At 44.8% G+C, this 19,570-nt stretch overlaps 1 protein-coding gene across 1 annotated transcript in view; it reads left to right on the forward strand.

The window, feature by feature from the left end:
- The window catches only part of FAXC (failed axon connections homolog), a 70,303-nt gene extending 57,260 nt beyond the window's left edge, over positions 1–13,043 (forward strand). Inside the window, exons 5-6 of the mRNA XM_019520179.1 lie at positions 9,331–9,447; positions 11,830–13,043. Of these exons, the coding sequence (XP_019375724.1) occupies positions 9,331–9,447; positions 11,830–12,119 (407 nt within the window). The 3' untranslated portion in view covers positions 12,120–13,043. The remainder of the gene's footprint in view (positions 1–9,330; positions 9,448–11,829) is intronic.
- The last annotated feature ends 6,527 nt before the right edge of the window (positions 13,044–19,570 follow it).

The following is a 19,570-nucleotide window of genomic DNA, read 5'->3' on the forward strand; positions in this document are numbered from 1 at the left end:
AGCTGGGGGGGTTTAAAGTCAGGGAGCTGGGGTTTTTTGGGGAGCTGGGGGAGTCGCAGCTGGGGAGCAGGGGTGGTGGTGGTTTGCAGCCAGGGAGGAGGGGGGCTTAGTTTTAAAAAACATAAAAAATTACATGTTATGTTTTATAGCACTGTTTTTGTAAACAAACAGAAATTGAATAAAAAAAAAAAAAAAAAAGATTTGAAACTGGATGATTCAGTGTGATGCTTTCCCTGCCCCATGTCTCAGACTTCACCAGCTGTGCCTGCACAGAGTGGGTATATTGAAGAGAGGTGCACCAATACATTGGTCTCATATCGGATTGGCACCAGTATAAGGAAAATTGACTGTATTGGCAATCAGCTTTTTTGGCTGATGTGGCTGATAATGTAGCTGATAAATGCTCTGTGCATGCACAGCTGTAGCGCAGTACGCAGGCAGCCAAGAATGCAGATTGGTGGTGTGGAGAGCAACTGGGTCTGGCTGGTAAGTCCTTTGTGAGGGAAGGGACATGGGGAGGGCAGATTGAGACCCTAGCAGGGAGAGAGTGGAGCAGGGGCAGAGGCAGGTGTTGCACAGCCAATGCAGAGTTGTGAGTGGGGAGGGCTGTGCACACCCCTAGGAGGGCATGGGGGGCTCGTGTGCCCCTGGATCTTTGAGTAGGGAGAGGGCAGGCTGCCATTGCAGGCTGGGGCCAGGGTGGCACTGGGTTCTTCCTGGTAGTGGGGGGCTGAGCTGCACTCAGGGCAGGTAGTGATGCTGGGAGGGGGGCTATGGGCCCCACCCCCCATAGCCCTCACCCACTGCTGCTGCCCACCCTGAGCACAGCCCAGCCCAAACCCCTCCCCATTGGGAAGCCCAGCATCAGTCCCAGCTGCAGCCCCAGGCTGCAGTGGCAGCCTACCCTCACTCTGCAAGCAGATCTGGGGGTATATGCTCCCATACCCTCCTGGGGTGCGTGCAGTGATGGGAGCCATGCCCCTGCACCCCCATGTGCAGCGCCTGCCCCTGCCCCAGCCCCACTCCCTCACTGCGGGGGCCTCAATCTGCCTTCCCCCTTCCTCCACAACAGACTTACCAACCAGATGCCTCTTTCTATGTGGACCAGCTGCATAACAGAATTGGATCGGTATTGGCTGATGTGGCTTGTTAAATATCGGCTATCAGTATCTGCCCAAAAATCCTCTATCAGTGCACCTCTGATATTTAACACAGAAATGGAGAAGCATAGACATTTATACAACAGAGAGCAACATGAAGACTCTCAGTGACATCCTGGAATATTATATTGTTGTTTGTTAATATTTGCCATTCTATCTCATGTTGAATCATAGCTTATTATATGTGTAGTAAGATATAATTCTTAATAGTGCTCTTTATTTTATGAATTTCTGCGGCTCTCTATTTTCTTCTTGTATATATATCCATACTGTATCTAGAAAGCATTGTTGGCTGTATGTACATTCCATTGAATCACTCTGTAATGAACATCCCCCTTTAAAGGACATTTTGGGGCAGTGCTGGGGATTCAGACTCTTGAGAGGTAATAATTTCTCTATCGAGAAGGCCCTTATCTCCTGCTGATCTGCAGAGGTCAAGGTTTCTGTGGATAGGGACAGAAGTTGCACAGAAACCAGTTTAAGTGGTCAGAAACTGGTTTAAATCTGTAACAGAAAATAAGTTTGGTGCACATAAACCAATTTCAAAATGGCCAAAATTGGTTTAAGACAAACCTGTTGAATGTAATAGCAGACTTATGGATTTGGGTCAAACTGGCCTGTGGAACTTCTGTCCCAGACCCCTTCCTAGTTTAAGGTAAATTAGAGTCCCCCAGCATCCCAGCATGCTTTTCAGCCCTGGTCTGGGCTGTGCTGTCTGCTTCAGAGAGCAGGGCTTGCCCTGCCCCTCTGCTCTCTAGCCAGAGCAGGGGGCGGGGACATGAGCAGATGCCAGTAATATGGCCTGCTAAGGCAAAAGGGCAGGGAGGGGATTTATTTCCCTTCCTTCTCCTCTCTGCCTGGCCTCCCCGGGGTCTGCCTGGCGGAGGTGGAACAGCCTCTATCAGGATCTGCCCCCTCCTGGCTGCTCCAGGGGTTGGGGTGTGGCCTGTGGCTGGGGCAGAGGCTGTGGGGCTGAGCTGGGCTGGCCTGGGGGCATTGCTCAGGGCAGGCATGGAGGGACCAGCTCAGGCCGGGCTGTGGGGACAGGGAAATTCCCAGCTGGCTGCAGCTCAGGCTGGGGCCATGGGAGCTGTGCACTTGGTTTGCTCCCAGCTTCTCAGGCCGGGCTGGCTTGTCATGGAGCTGCAGCCAGCTGGGAAGGGCCCCCTCCCCCCCCCCAGTCAGATTCCCTCCAGCCTTGCAGCTGTTGCCAAAGGGAAGGGAGGACTTGCTTCTTGCCTGAGCCACTGCAGGCATGTGGCTGCATTTCTGGAATCAAAAGTGAATGTCTATTCACTTGCAAATCAGTTCAATCTACACAGGTTAGACTAACCTGCACAGATTGAATCAATACAGGCTTGGGCCTTTTGAATGTCTGTATTTAGCCTGTGAGACTTGCAGTGTAACCCAGTGGCATGTTGCTGTGGGTGCAGTTGGGCTCTCCCTTTCCCTGCCATGAGTTTTCCCACTGGAGGTGAAACTGGAGGGACTTTGATTCTTAATCAGAGTAACCCAGGGCAAGAGTAAGAGAATGAAAATGTTGCCCAAATGCTGATGCAAAGTGGCTTCTTATGCTGAGTTGATTTTGAGACTGTAATGCTTCAGACACATCAGATTAATTTGAAGCTGCTTTTTGCACCACAAATATATGTGCTGAAGCAATGATAATTATTTTTAGCTCCAAAAGAAGTTTCAGAAAGAATAATTTGGCAGCTGCCTAATCTCAGTACACTAATCTGGACATTCCCAGTCATGTCATTTTTATCTTCATTTTTTCTATTAATAATTTTTCTTCTTCCCTTTTTTAGTTCTGTTTCAGCACCTCTTGTAAAAATGCATATTGTACTAGGAACCCAGTACAGGTGACATGTGATTAAAGGTGCCCTGATCAATTATGTTAATTATCTTGCTGTTTCTAAGGCATGAAAATATTTTTCTTGCTTAATTTGAAGCTTAAATTCACAGCTCACCTGGTGGCATAAGGCATTATTGGAACATTGTGAAATACCCTTTTATACATGGATGGTGCTGTTAAATGCATAAAATAAGGCAAAAGAATTTTATGTAGCTCCTTTCCCATTCAAGGGGCATATCTACACATTCATTAATGCACTTTGGGTAACGCGCATTAAATCTAGTACCTCCATTGTGAGGTACCAGAAAAATGTGCATCAGCTTATTTTAATGCCCATTAGCTAAAGAGCACTGTTTTTTTGTGATGCTTTAATGCACGTTAAAATAAGCTAATGCACATTAAAGCGCATGTGTAGACACGTCCAAGGTGTTCCAAAAGACTTCAGTGAGCCACATACCTAGTTTTGGACATGAGCAGCCAAATCCTTGGCTGGCACAAATCAGTTGGAGTTACTAAAACCAGATTTGCATTATTGTCAAATCTTTTTTATTCAGAGCTTTCTTACTGGAATTTTCTCCCACTCTTTTTGAAAAGCATCATGGGAACACTTAGGAGTGAATGGTGCCTGAGGTGTATCAAGCAATTTTGGCACTCAGGTCAGAGTACTAGACGCTGGGGATGAATGATGAGTGCATCCCACGCCTTGGCTGCTGCCACTGCCACACACGCTCTACTTCAGCTGCTGTTACTACTCCATGGTCTCCCTGCAGGCCCTGTTCTGGCACCAGCTCTCCCATGGCACCTGGGGCTGATGCCCTGCTCATCCTGCTCTAGTTATGCTCCTGGAAGGGGCGTCCCAAGTTATAAAGGCATCCCCCATGTTTGTAGCCAGCCAGTTGTCCAGAAAGGTCTACAAGTCATTCGCTGTGATCCCTCCCACAAACCACAACCACATAAGCAGCCTATGAAAAAATCAAACAAACAGACCTATAGGTAAAAAAGCAGGGCCCCCACACCCTGCCTTGGTGGTTTAATGGTAGGGAATATGCTCAGATGATCCTAAGAAGATGACTGTCTTGCATTACAGAGGAAAGCAAAAAACCTGTGGCCCTGCCAGTCTGACCCAGGGGAAGAATTCTTTCCTGCCCTGATCTGTCAGTAAGTCTGATGGAGAGCAGGAACAAAACCCTCCAGCCAGGTGCCTGAGTGGTTTCTCATATTGGCAGCAACACCAGAGCTCCTCAGTCACATTCCACCTCTGGCTCTGGCTAATGTCAAATGCTTCAGAGGTAGAAACCTTCACCAGAAGCCATATAATACATAAATGGGTTTGGGGGGGAGAAAGGCTTCTCAGCCCTACAGGTGTCCAGAAGAAGCTCTGAATCATGAGAGCAATGAGTTCTTTTACTTCCACATAGGTTATATCTAGAGATTCCACATCAGAAGCAACTAAGTTGTCAGAGAGATGATGCAGTTAGTACGGTACTCTTTTCCTTGGATTTTTTCCTTTATCTTAGGGACTTAGATCAATGGCCAGTACCTTTTTCCTGCGGGAGGTTGGAATGACACAGCTTGGGCCAGAGGTAGGCTGGTATTGGGACCAGGTGTTGCTATGATTCCCCACCAGCTTGGACACAGCAAAGGTGAACCTCCCCACTTTCTGGCCACAGCCCAAGTGAAACCCCTCGCTGCAGAAGCTCTGCAAGCTGGATCCAGTGGTTCCACAGGCTGTAGGTTGCTGACCCCCTAACTTATAACTCCCATTTATAGCAGACTGATCTTTAATGTATTTTTCCTCACAGTGGCCTATCCTATGAGATAAAGAAGCACCAGTCCCATTTTACAGATGAGGAGCTGAAACGTGAAAAGATCCAACAGTTAGGCACCCCTGGCATTCACAGAATCCCTGCATAACCTTGGGGACACTGAAGTTTCTGCTAGTAGGCATGGGCAAGCCTGCCTGAATCTTGACACAGCTGAGATGCTCAGCACCCTCACCAGGTAGTCTAGAGTTTCTCCAGGCATCTTACCCATGGGACACCTAAGCCAAACAAATGAAAGGGATGAGTGTTACTGGCTGATCTGTGTCTCCTAATACAATGACCAGTGCACTCAACTAGGGTGTGGAAGATCCATGTTGGGAAGCTGCATACGTCTATGCACTTTCTAGGAGAGTGCCCAAGCCCCACCAGGCTCGTGTGTGGTGAATAGCTCCCTGGAAGCTTTTTCCACTTTGTATAAATAATTAAATATTCCTTAGGGCAAAAGAGAGAGGTTGACCCCCAAGTCTGGTGGCTAAGGCACTCTCAGGGGGTATAACATTGCTGTAAGTCAGTGGGGGCTTGAAAAATCGGTCTCTATGATGAGTTCCCTAACCCCATAAGTTGTTGGGGATCTTTAGCTGGGTGTCATTTTTGGAGGAAAGGATTGATGTTTTAAGTACCTACCTCTAGGGTTGGGTTCATTGCCAAACACCTCAAGCAGAGTTAGAGGTCTAACTACCTTGGCATTTCTCATTGATTTGCTTTGGTGACCCTTTGCTGGTTTCTGTGAACCCCTTCTGTATGCACATAACTCTCCCCATACAATGTATGGGCAACTGGGTGCCTACCTTGGGCCTGAATCTACTAGGTGGCCAGGCCCTTAAAAGTTGGGCATTTCAATGCCTAAGTCCCTGTGTGCCAGGTGACTTACCCAAGTCACGTAGGAAATCTGTGGCAGAGTAGGACATTGAACCTCTCGAATGTCAGGGCAGAACACCAATCCCAATTCCTCTCTAGTCTGGGGTTGCATGGCAGCCTTAAAGTGGGCGTTGTAAGCAAAAGTTAGGTCCATAGTAATGTTAACCTTGCCCCAAGGGTAAACTCCTAAATCTGGAGTTGGAGAGGTTGAAAGGCTGGGAGGCGAAGCAGACGGGAACACTTGGTGACAGAATATCAGCCTGCACAAATGTACGTTTCAGGATTGTTTTTGAAGCTGCAAATGAACAACACATGTTAGTGGGTGGCTCAATAGGCTGCTTAGCAGTTCTCAGTTGGCGGTGTGAATCAGGCACCCTGGCAGTGGTGTATTTTGATCAGGGGTATGAAAGTGGGCAGGGTGGTGACTGAATTGTTTCAGGGACAGCACTTCATGCAGAGTGGAGTACACGGGTGTTGTGCACTGGGAGAATTTTGAACCTTCAATTGATTTCCTGTGGTGCTGCAGGATGGTCTCTCCTGCCATCAGACTCTTCCTGATCCTTGTGGAGGATTCCTTGCTACTTTGATTTTTAACTAAGGTCCTGAAGGGAAAAGATCCTGAAGAAATTCTGGATGTTTGATGATTTCTTGCCATCCTTTAAAGGCAGATGGTGACTTGAAGTATGGCCCTGAGTAGAGTGGTGGGAAAGTGTTTCCCTGGGAGGCAGAGTGTCTCAGACCCTTGTCTGCAATGTAATTTGATGCTGGTTTGTACCAGCAGCAAATTATGACACGACTCCCGCTGGCTAGGCTGATCACAAAGCACGTCGGGGATTTCTGCTTACTCCTGTGCTTCTGGACACAGTGTTCAAGTAGCTCATACAGGAGACTAAGGGCTAGGTCACAGTCATGCTGGTAGGCCAAATATTGAATTTTTAGGGAACCCTGGGAACAGACATGCAGGAAACCCTATTTCCTTCCCCACTCGTTCTAGCTTTGTGCCTTCTCTGGATAGATTCTGGGTAGATGCCTGAAGAGATCAGCTGAGGTCATCCCCTCCTGAGCTAGGAGTTGGGTGAATAAATTTACCACTATCACTTCTAAAGAGCATGTTATCTCTTAATGTCCCACAGTTCTGGATTTGAGTCTTGAACTCAGTTATATTATCTCAAGTGCCTGATGTTAAAATGGGATTTTAGCGCAAAATATACAATTTTCATTTGGGGAGCAATTTTTTGAGATTTGTATGAGAGAATTAAAGAGCTGACACTGTAATTACCACAAATACACTTGCAAAATTTATTCGCTGTCAGATGGTTTCTTTACCTGAGCATCCTATTCAGGTAGGGGGGTTGCCTGACTATGAAAAAGCAGGAAAATGTTGCACAATTTTGATATACTATTATTGTTGTTGTTGTTGTTATTGTTATTGCTATTGTTGTTGATGTTATCGTTATTATTGCCTTTTTACAGGGAGTTATCATTATCACACATTCATAGTGCTGCTTTGCTATGATTTAGTACCACAGAGAAGTAGGCTGTAGGATTTTGGAAAACACTGTGTTGCATTGCTGTGCAGCGTTGCTCAAATTGTTTAATAAACCTACAGTTAGAAAACCCAGCAAATCAAAACCAATTTAAATCAAACCCATGAAGACCATCCCCAAGTGGTGGGGTAAATGGATTTGAAAGATTCAATTAGAGACAATATTTCCCAGAGTTTATAGCATTTAAGGCCGGAAGGGAGCATTAGATCATCTAGGCTGACCTTGAAAATATGGGGATGGCTCATAAAATAGTGTGCAGGGAGATACTTCTCTTCTCTGTATTGTGCTGTATGGGTATGCGTGCTGTGAAGCAAGCTCATGCTAGATGGACCTTTGCTAATGGCAACTTTGAACTGCTGTGTAAAATAAATCTTCTTTCCTACCATATTTATTAGTATTGTGGTAGCATCCAAGGTCTCCTATCATGGGTCAGCACCACACTGTCCTAGCCACAGTACAAACACAAAATGAAAAAGACAGCTCTGTCATGAAGAGCTTGCAACCTAAGGCAATGGTTCCCAACCCATAGCTTGTAAGCACCATGCTGCCTATAAGACCTGCCAATATTGCTTGCAGCCACAGGAAATTAGAAAGTTAAAACTGAGGTTGACAGGGAGAGCAATTTATGATGCTGCAGCTTGTTACATGCTCAGTGCTGTTGCCTGTGGGTCAGATTCCTTAGATCAGAGAACTACTGATCTAAGGGATCTGATTTTCATATATGATTCTCATTTCACTTGCTTAAGAAGTTGATAATAAAATTGCCAGTTTGGTACACCTTGGAAGAGGGGGAAATGTATCACAGCACTGATCCAAAAGTATTTTAGCTTTACCCAGTTCTCTGCCCAGTGTACAGGACTGGCAGAGAAGAAAGGGGTGAGTATAGCTGGCAGTTTATAACTATAGCGTTGATCAGTTGTCAATTAACTTTTCAACTGCTTTGGTGAAATGAGCTGGTGATGTGCGTTTCCTTTCTCGCAAACTAGTGTTCACATAACTCAGATCACTATCACTGTTGCACTAGTGCTGGCAATCTCCCCTAAGAGGTCAAATGACTGAATGAGACCCTGTTTATGCTCCCTTGTTTTGAACCCAACATGGCAATGTGCATCTGAGACAGCCTGGGAACTTTGCCTTGGTTGTGTACATACCTACCATTTCTGAAGATGGAAAAGAGGAGTTCAGACCCCTGGACTGTTTTTTCTGGCCTCTTTTAGAAGTACTTCAGATTGCTTTAAAATTCTAGGGTGAAACTGGGTATTATTTCTGAGATCTAGCAGCCATGGCTAGGGCCTTTGCAAACTTGCAAATGTGAAAAGGTACTGTGCAAACTTCCTTACAACCTCTGCATGGCCATTCTAGTCTGGAACTGCACCATATACCTGGGTCTCCAGCCCTAGGTCTCTCTCAGGCAGAGCAGGCTAGTGTTATTGAATCATGTTATGATTTGCATTTGGATGACTTTGAATAAGTGATTAGCAGAGGCCATCATTCATTTTCATTGTAATCTGAGGGGAAGACCTGAAACCAGATCTCTACTAGCAAGAGGCCCATTGGGCTACCAGCTTCCTTCCATCAAGATAGTCATCCTGGTGCAAATTTAATTTTTTCCAGAAAGAGGAAATCATACCTCCAGTGCCCCATTACTAACATAAAAGGCCCTGAACACATCAAAACAGGTAATTCTTTTATCCTCTGAATGACATGGTGGATCGTTCTGCCTAGTATGCCAGAGAGGCAGAGAGGAGAGGTGCGAGTTATGCTGGTGGTTCTGTAACTGTATAATTTAATTGGCATGCAGATGGAGAAGCTGCAGTGGTGAATTCTTTCCCAAAGAACCCTGGGAATTCTGTAGAATTATCATAGAATCATCAGGATTTGCTCTGAGATCTGGCTATAAATCAGGCCATATACAGTTGCTAAGGCATAGGCTCCAGACATTGATTTTTTTTACAGTGTACAGGTGGCCAGCCAAGTAATTTCAGGAAGAAATATGTTTGAAAGGTGCAGCCAGTGATTTGACTGGTATTTATATGTAAGGAAGTTATGTGCAGGTCTGTAAATGTTTGGTGTTTTGCCATCTGCAGGTGACAAGAAGTACATCATGGGACCAAAGCTTTCCACTGTTGATGCCACTGTCTTTGGTCATCTAGCACAAGCAATGTGGACGTTGCCAGGCACAAGGCCTGAGAGACTAATCAAAGGTAAGAAAATCTTAGATGTGAGTACCATTCATTTGTCAAAAGTCCCTCCACAGGATCCTTCACTTGCAGGTCTGGAGCAGGCTTTAAGGAAGATCTCATTGCAATACTTGCAGGAGAGCACTTTCAGTTCACAGAATATTTGGAGACAGGAGGAGTGCTTAATAGTCTACAAAACTGTTCTAGCCTTTGCTGTTGCACTTATCTTCTTCAAGCTCACTCTATGCTCTGAGCCAGATCCAGACAACAGGGCTTTTCATAGGCTGGTTCTAGCCTGGGGTGGCAGTTCTGGTATAGAGTGAAGGCTTCCGCATGGGGTGGTGGCAGAGGAGGTAGGGAAAGTGACTGTAGGCCAAGCAGCCGCTAGCTGCAGTAACAGTATCGGTGATGGATCAAGTGACTGCAGGGCTAATGGGGCTATCTCTGTCTGCTTGCCATCCTGTCACCAAGGGCCACATCCATTAGGGCTCAAGAGCCCTGCTTTCTACAGCAAGCCATGCCCCCAAATTCCCTAGCCCACCAGTAGCCCAGCAGGTCAAGTGAAGCAGCTCTGAGGGGTGTATGTTTGACATCCCTCATCTACAGTGGTTTTTTCTATGCCAATTTTCATTCACTTTCTTCTCTAAGTTTTTCTTGCTAGTTTTTCCTGTTGCCATTCTTGGTAATTTATACTACATCTTTCTGTTTAAAGAAACTTGGTCTTTGTTTTGTTAGTTGATTTTGTTAATAGATTATTGATAGTTAATGCTTTTATTAATTTATTTTAGTTCAGTGTCATTAGTTATTAATTTATTAATAGGTGCTAAGTAATTAATGTTTTCAAGCATTTGAAAGGGAAAATACAATGGGCCATATTCTGCCACTCTCGCACTGGGTACTATCCTAGTATCGGCTGAAACAAGAGCCTCAATTATTGCTGAAGATACGGAAGAGGAGAGATCCAAGCTTGAATTTTCAGATGTCACAGTGAGTGTACACACTTAATTAGGGAGAAAAAACAATCTTCTACTTGTAAACTGAGCATATTTGGTCTTAATGGATTAATGCCATATTAGCTGAAATCCAACTACCTACCAAAATAATCAGATAGAAGCTCCCATCGTATGCAACACCCACACTGCAGTATTGCCCTTGATAACTAGAGCTGATTAGGGTCAGGTGATAACACATTGTCCAAAATAAATGGATGTATATGTTGTTTAGTGCTTCACTGAAGTGTTTGTATCTTAACCCTAAATGCACCCACCCATACTTACATATACTTACTAGTTTAAAAATGTGCTGAAGTGATCATATACAAGCCTGTTAAATTTATCTTGTGAGCAATGCTGCCATCTGGTGGTTGAAAATCAAATCTTTTCTCCAATTACACCTGAAGAATGTCTGGCATTTGAAAGTTTGTCCAACATTATCAAAGCTACATAGCTGGTCCAATAAAAGATATCACCCTAAGAAATACTGGCTTTTCCAATTACACTTCATTTCAGTATGCCAGGTTTCTGCCAAATCTGTAACACAAGGGTTGGCAACATTTTTGGGCAGAGTGCCAAAAGTACCCACAACCTCGACTTGTGAAGAAACGTTGGCATTCCAGGGATGGATGGCTGGGGAACTGTAAGGAGCCTAATCCTTGTTGCGGCAGCAGAGCCCTGGCCCCTGGGTCGCTGTCTGCCCCGAGGCATGCATACACACTTAGACCCTGGTGCAGCTGCTTGCAGCCTCTTGGCTGCCTGCCACAGCTGGCCCAGGCTCAGGGCAGGCCTTTGCTGCCCACCATGGAACATGGGCTGCTCATGGCAGGTGGTGGGGAAGCTGCAAGCTGCTGCACCAGGGTCTGCAGAGCCCTGGCCCAGCTCATTGCCAGCAGCAGGTGCACATGTACCTCGAGGCAGATGGCATGGAAAGGGCTGGGGATGTACTGCTGCAACAAGGATTGGGCCCCTTGCAGCTCCGCCCTGTCCACCCCAAGGAGTGCGTGCCAAGCAGAATGCCTTTGTGTGTCATGCTCTGGCACATGTATTGGGAGTTGCCAACCCTGCTATAACAGTTTTTCGGTGATCAGTTTTTAAAATAGTCATTCTTTTCTCTAGAGTCACCTTTTAAAAAATTAATTGTGGTTGGTAATAAAGTTACATCCATCCATAATTTTTTCACATTGATCCTTGCTTTTTACAGGTAAGTAATCATAGATCTTCTAAATTCGATTGAACTTGTAAACAGTACCGTTAAGATGCTTGATTACAGCTTAGGTTTTTGGAGAGAGGTTTTTACTTGCTACCTTATTTATTTTGCTCAAGAGAGCTTCCTTAGATTTCCGTGGTAGCGAATGTATCTAAGGATGAGTCCCTAGATGCACTAACACTGGCTTTTTTCACTATGTTGCAGGTGAACTCATTAATCTTGCTATGTACTGTGAAAGGATAAGAAGGAAATTCTGGCCCGAGTGGCACCATGATGATGATAATACTCTGTATGAATCTGAGGAAAGTAGTGAAATGAGCAAGGCTCAGACTCCATTGCAGGACTTCAGCTTTTACTCAAGGACAGAAACATTTGATGAGGAAGGCACAGAGAACAGTATTTCCCATACCCCTGACACAGATTACACTGGTCACTCTCTCTTTGATTCTGATGTGGACATGGATGACTACAGAGATCATGAACAATGCAAGTGAGACATAAAAATGCCTCCCCTTTTCTATCAGAAATGCCACCTCTTGGGATCGGTTTGATCTTTCCCAAGGTTCTGAAGAGGTTAATGCCAGTCTGGAAGAAATTATTGTGCTTGACATGGGTGTCATATGCTACCTGGACAATGTCCTCCTTGTTTCATTTTGTAACACCATTTAGATGGAACTAAGGTAAACAGTTAAAAAAATATAGGCCAACAGGAGGTCCAGAGGATCACAGGATTTTTAGAGCTACAGTGTGCTCTCACCAAAAAAATAAAACAGATTTCAGAATCATGTGAGCTGACTCTGCAGTAGGTGGAAGAGACCCTGCAGCAGGTGGAGAGAGTTTGTGAGAGCTGGTTTGTGCTCAGGGTCCTGTCTTCATGGATGAAGGTTGAGGATGGAAGGGGAAGAGGGATTACAGGAATTCCCCTCTCTCTCTGTGGTAAGACATGATTGTGCTGTACTGAAACAGTAGTACAGCAGGGGAGCTTCAATCAGTGGCTTGAACTTTGGGTGTATATAATATGGGTGTGTGTGCACATGCAGGAAATGAGTAGGTGTCTGGTTGCCAGCAGCTTCAGAGATGGTCAGTCATGGAAGACAAGAGGAAAAGATGTTTATGCCAAAAACAACTTCTATTGTTGCTGTTCGTTACAAGAGCTCACATCTCCCAGGTTCATAACTTTTTGGTTTAAATGGAAATTGCCCAAATATTTTAGCTCAGGGCTGTCGAACTTCTAAGTAACTGGGGGCCAACACCCTGGAGGCCACACCAGCAGGGGCTACATGCCTGTGGGATGCCCCAGGGCAAACCAGAGGCTGCATGCCATGGAGATGCACCCCTGCTGCCTTGCACACCTGTGCAGGCAGGCATCCCATTGCCACTGTGCCGTGTGCCTATGTGGGTGTCTCCTCTGTACCCCACCACTGTACCACATGCCTGCATAGGCATCTCCCCCTAACAACTCCCTTTATTGCTGTGCCACATGCCCTTGCATGCCATAGCTTCACGGTCTGCTCCCTGGGGTGTATCATGCTGCCCTGCTCCCTATGGTGGAGTCAGGAAGTGGAAGCCAGTGGAGGGAGGAGGAGCCAGAGACTCTGAATGCTGTTGCATTTGGAGCTTTAGGGGGACTTGTGGCCAGATGGGAGCCTGGGAGCCACAACTTAACCCCTAGCAGGCCATGTGTGGTCTGGAAGCTGGTAGTTCATTTGGAAGGTCAGGCATATACTAGGTCCATCTAAATTCACTCTACAGTTCTGTCTGGATGAGGTGTTCTTTTTCTCATGCTGCCACAGATTATTGTCTGATAAGCTACGCATTCTTACGCAGCTGTGGTGTGTCACCCAAAGACAGCTGTATTGCAGAGCTGGACGTTTCAGTCTCTCTCATTGTACATCAGATGGTAAAGTTTGCAGATCACTTGGAAGGGCTTTAGGGTGTGTAAACCCATGATATTGGACTAGATGCTCAGAAATACAAGGTCGCCACTTGACTTGACTAGGGGAAGCCTCTGCTTTGTTTGTACTGGCTTCTGCCCTAAGGGAACATGAAACACTCCCTAAAGCCAGCTGTTTGGAAACAGATAACATACAGCCGGCTGTGCCAGTTCTGTACCCAATGGGGATTCCCTTACATCAGAGAGGAACACCCAGATTCTCTCTTGGCTTTTTTTACATCCTTTCGTGCTAGCAAGGTTGAGACTCCATTCATCACTATAAACTTTAGTAGCTTGAAACATAAACCAGTTTCTTTGTAGTAAAGTTTTTACCTCCCTAGCGTAGGAACTCACAGAAGTGTCTTGAGTTAAACCCCAGTTTTTTTAAATCTTGCATACACGCTTATCCTTCAACATGTGAGGATTCCAAATGAATTCAGTGGAACTAGTCACCTATGTGAAGTTAAGTGTGTATATAATTGGTTGTTCACATTCATTAACTGATTTCACACAAAGAAAACACATAGGGAATAAAGAATATCATGGTCTTTGTAAACATGCTTAAGATAAATCCAATTCTGAGCCTACAAACTGTGACAGTATCCTTTAAAAATATTTTACGTGTGGCTCTCTGTGTGCTTTAAGAAAAAAATGTAATGTGAAGCAACACCACTGCAGTATTTTTACTAATGCAGCTTCCTGTATCCTGCATTCTGAATAGCTAAGAGTAGAAGGGGCACATGAGGACTTTAAATCTCATTAGTGGTTCTTTTTATGGTCAGAATTTGAAACAAGGAGTTTCCCAGGGCTTTAGAAGAAATCCATCCTTTTCGAGATATTCTCACTGATTTACAAAGAGATGTCGAACTAGGAAAATGTTTGTTTTAGGGAATCTCAGAGCTGGCTATGGGCCTGGAATGGAGTGCAGCTTACACTAGGAAAAACACTCCTGGCAGCTGCTCTTTGTATTTCTTTGGGAACTATTACTGATGCCTTGCATAGCATGGAGTGTGTATGGTTTTGTGTTTGTTTTAGAACAGAGCCTGCACATTCCCCTGCAGCCATGCTTCTGTCAATTATCTCCCACCTGATAGAGAAGTATCATTTGTGAAATGAATATGATCAATAGCTGAATCATAGATGAAGAGGAGGAAGATGCCGTCTGAATATTTAGGAGCCAAGTCAGCAAGCCAAACACAAAAACAGGGTGCAAAGCAGTAAAGCCCCGGGACTGAAGGTACAGCTATGACAGGGTTGCTTTTGAAACTTCTTAGGTAATTTAACCCAGGTATTACCTGAAGGAATTCAGGGATTGATATTGGACAAAAAGAGTCACATGGGACAGGCAACTTCATTTCTTAAAAATGTCAATGTGGTAGGGACCCTATTGTCCGTGTGTCTCTTTTTTCATATATAGACTTAGTCAGGAGCTTAAATTTGCAGACCTAGGGTAGGAACAGAAATTACACATAAATCAGTATAAGCGATCAGAAACCAATTCAAATCTGTAACACAACAGAAGTTCAGCTTTCAAAATGGCTAAAACCCATTTAAGATAAACGTGGATGGATGTATTATCAGGCTTAACTGGTTTAGGTTAAATCACCCCTCCAGATTCAAATTAACTCACAGTCCCCCAGCATCCCAGGATGCTTTGCACCTGCCCCACTAGCCCTCCCTTGCAAGATGGGTGGGCTGGCATTGCCCCAAGCTGATTGCTCGAGCTGAGCAGGGTGGCATGTTCTAATGCCCCCCCCGCCCTACTTCTGGTCTAAGCTACTGCAGGCATGTGGCTGCATTTCTGGAATCAAAAGTGAATGTCTGTTCACTTGCTTAGACTAACCAGCAAAGATTGAATTGAATCATCCTTGAGCTTTTTGACTGTCTGGACTTAGCCTTAGTGTCCACAGCTGGCAACTAGGGGTGCATCAATAGAGATTTTGGGGACTGATACTGATAGCCGATTTTGAAGGAGGTATATTGGCTGATACTGATCCAATTTCCAATACAGCTGCATGCAGCTGGTAAGTCTGTTGTGGTGGATGGGGAGTGGGGATGGAAGGGGCATGGGAGGGCAGATCAGGGCCCCTGCAGTGAGGGAGGGAGTGGGGCAGGGAATGGGGCAAGAACTGCCCAGCTGGGGCAGGGCAGGACGCAGGACAGAGCCATGGCTCATCTGGGGGGCACGGGCAGGGGGGTGGCGGCTCCCACTACTGTGTGCACCCCGAGAGGGCATGAGGGGGCATGTGCCCCCAGATCTAAGCAAGGGGAGCATGGTGGGTTGCCTCTGTGGGCTAGGACCGGGACTGCACTGGGGTCTTTATCGTTCAAATTATCAGCCACATCAGGCCGATTTCCAATACAATCCATTTTCTTTATGTTGGTGGGGATCCAATATCACACTGATGTATTGGTGCACCTCTACTGGCAATAGATGTGCTGTAGCTACAGGCTACTCCTGTTAAAAAAGGAACCTGAGAAGCCAGTTCATTCTAGGCTGATAAATCTGCAGTGTCAAAAACTGAAAGTACTCACTCTACCCAATGGGCAGCAAAGTTCCCCTGCTCTATGCACAAGGTCTCCTGATTTCACATTGCAAACAACAGTAAGTAATGAAATCAGTGGAATGACAATGGTGTCAAGCCAGCAGGAGATTAGCATCCTATTCTCCATGTTGTTAGGGACTACAAAAGCTGCCTACTCCCAGTGCTCACACCTATGTGAACAGAAACTCTTTCATGATTGCACAACGTATTCTGTAGTGTGAAATGACATAAAACAGCAAAATGGCAAATGAAAATTGATTATTTTCACAATCTTCCCAGTTCCAGAGAGAGTGAAAAATAAGAATATGCCAGAACCTTTCCCTCTGAATAGCTAGGATACTAACAGATTTTACATTTTCCCCCTCTGTCTTTTGTGTATTCTTCCATATTTTAATGCTTCTTTTGATGCTTCACTTTAGAAAGGTCATAGCAGGAAATTCATTAGAAGTCCTTTGACAAGCACCGCCTGGCAATAATCTTTAGATGTTACAGTGGAATCTGGATAGTTCATAAGGTTAAGTTCCTTAACCCTTAAACCTGGAATCCCTTCCAGGATAAGGGTTTGGAAACCAACTGGCTAACACAGCTGTACAGGATTGCTGTGGTGCTTCAGCTGAGTGGAAATAAAAGCTACAACAAATAGGTTCACAGGTTTTCCTTCACATGGCAACCCACTGTGAATTACAGGGGTTGTGAACCACCCAGATACAAGAGATCCAGGTTCTGTTGCAGAGGAGCGAGAGTTGGAGAAGGAAGGGGGTTCAGCTAAATGGCCTACTCTGGACACTTCCAGCAGTTAAAATGTTGGTATGCAGAGGAAGGGAAACAGGTTGGGGAGAAAGGGCCTGGTTCTGGAACTGAAAGAGTATGTGGGCACTCCTTACCTGTGCAGGAATCTCCGCCCCCTTTGCCATCAGTATCTTAAATCCTGCCCTTGTTAGTGCAGTGTAAACCTGGAATGCTTTCAGTTAAGTACATGTACTGAGACTGATTTGATTCAGGACAGAATTTGGACCTTTTGGTCTGCTTCAACAGCGAAGTAAACGGGGCTAATTTTGAGCCAGAATTCAAAAAGGACTTATGCTTCCAAAGTGTGACTTAGGCAAAACTGCCCCCTGCCTGCACTGCCACTTACCCTTAGGTTTCAGTCTCTGCTCCAAGGACTCTCTCATTCAGTAACCATTTCATTGGAAGTGCAGAAACAATCCTTGCACAGGATTGGACCTTCCTACTTCCCCCGACCCAGAGTGTCCCTAGTAGCTAGGTTAGTGAGGCATGTTCACTCTTGCTCCCTCTTTCTGGTTTAGTGAGAATTCTTTTATGTACAGTGATGCCCCTTCCAACGGGAGGGAGAGAGTACCTGTGCCCCCAAATAGCCCCTGTCCTGGTGTTTACAGCACTGTCCTGGAGAGTGGAAGATGTAGGTTTGCATTCCCAGAGGCAGAAAAAAGAATCTGGGTCACATCACAGGTGAGTGTCTAATCACTGAGTTGTTGTACAAAAGGAGTGCCACTGCTTCTTGCCCTTTACAACTCTGTTCTAAAAGAAAAGAGGGACCAGCTCTGAAGGAAGGGGTTAAGGTACCTTCAGGAGAGAATTCCAAATTGTCACTTTTGACTGGAAGGAGACAGCTCCCTAGAGTGCAGGAGAAGGCACTTATGCCCCCAAAAGACTTCAAGTCACACCTGTTTTGCAGGCAAACTGGACACTGCAAGCTGCTCCCTGGTCAACAGCCGGGTTGCTTTGAATCCCATTCTGGGGGTCCTAACTCCTTCTGGACGTGGCATTGGGAACCTTGCTGTCTAACTCAGGTTTCTGGGTTTTGCTATAGGAGTTAGGTGTGCTTACAAGTTAGGCATTGCCATTGTCATACTGAAGTCCCTTTTTTGGATCCTGCCTTTGTCCTGAAAGGAAGAAGGAAGAAGCCAGGGATGAAAAAGGTTGTACAACAGTTATTTCTGCAAATAAGGTTGTTTTTTTCTATTATTGTCATTGCTGATACTAATTATACTCTGAATATACAGCACTGTGGGTGCATCTCCACAAGATGCTTAATTCTCAGTAGACTAATTCTACTATGCATTAATGTATCACAGGAAAAAACGTGCTAATGAACTTATGATCAATAGAATTAGCCTGCAGTAGCAATGGCATATTAATACTTGCGTAGACACACCCTTTTTCATTGACAATTCACTTAAATCTGGCTGGAACGTGGCTTATTTTAGAAAGGTAACAGTTGAAAGAAAAACAGTGGAAAGAGCCAAAGAGAGGAAAAGTGCAGCAGCATCCAGCCAATATCAGCTGAGATTTTCTAGCTGCACAGATTTTCCGTATCAGTTGTATGAATGTATTTATAGCATGTCTCATGCTTTTCTTTGTTAGGAACTATGCAGGTTATTTGAGAGGAGAAAATAACATTTTTCACATAATGGTTACCTTGGGAAAAGTCTTCATTTTTGTGTTGATCACATGTATTGTTTTATTTTAAGTGAAGACAAATTTACAGAAATAGCATTTGTATATAAAAATAAATATGTTCCTTGTACATATATTTTATATTTCTAAGGTTTAGCAGAAAACAAGTTGATGCTGAACTTGTCCCATCCAGATTTTCAAATATTAGTTGTGTTTTTTTCCTGCTAGATTTGTTCAAACATTTTTTGTCCACTTTTCTTCAGTGGAAAATGTCTTTTGACCATAACACACACACATTTTAAAGGTATCATATAGACCAATATCTTTTTGTTGGGGGGGAGGGCAAACAAATTAAAATAAAACCTTTCATTTTGCTCTTGGATGAAATCACTCCTATTTACAATGTATTTTTACAATGGGAAATAGGGTTTTTCTTCCTTTTTTTTTAAGCAAGAAGAAAACAGTAGCAGTGTGGAGAGGAGGGAAGAAAGTTTACTTCTTGAAAAATGAATTAACTGGTTTTGAAACATTTGAAGAAATTGTCAAAAATGCAGACTTTGATATTCCTCACAATGTTTCTTGTACTGCCCTTACCCTTTTTGACCAGCTTTCTTTTCTACCATCAGGCTGATGAGATATATGGAGTTGAAAGCTGTCAGAAAGCATCTTTTTCCCCACTGTTGTTTTTCTCCTGTTCTTCCCCCTGGTTTAAATCCTTTCCCTGATGCCTGCAAGTGACTTTTCCATGGCTGATGAAGCCTGGCTGAGACTGGAGCCTCTCAGCAGTGCTCCTGGACTGGCCTGAGGACACATTGCAGAATGACTTTAAGAATGGGTCTAAGGGCCTTCAACTCCCGATGAAAATGCTTGATTCTGAAAGACTGCCTGTGCCGTGATCAGAGTCTGTATAGACTCACAGTGTTTGACCTGGTCATCAGAACTGGGTCTCTGGGTCTGTGAGGGAAAATGCTGAAATGGGGGCCACCAGTTAATTCAAGGAGTATAATTAGTAGTTTGGATTACTCATTTGTTCATCAGTATCAGTCTT

The sequence above is a fragment of the Gavialis gangeticus genome, unplaced genomic scaffold, assembly GCF_001723915.1.
Source record: "Gavialis gangeticus isolate Ggan-Ray unplaced genomic scaffold, GavGan_comp1, whole genome shotgun sequence".
Taxonomy (NCBI): Eukaryota; Metazoa; Chordata; order Crocodylia; family Gavialidae; genus Gavialis; species Gavialis gangeticus.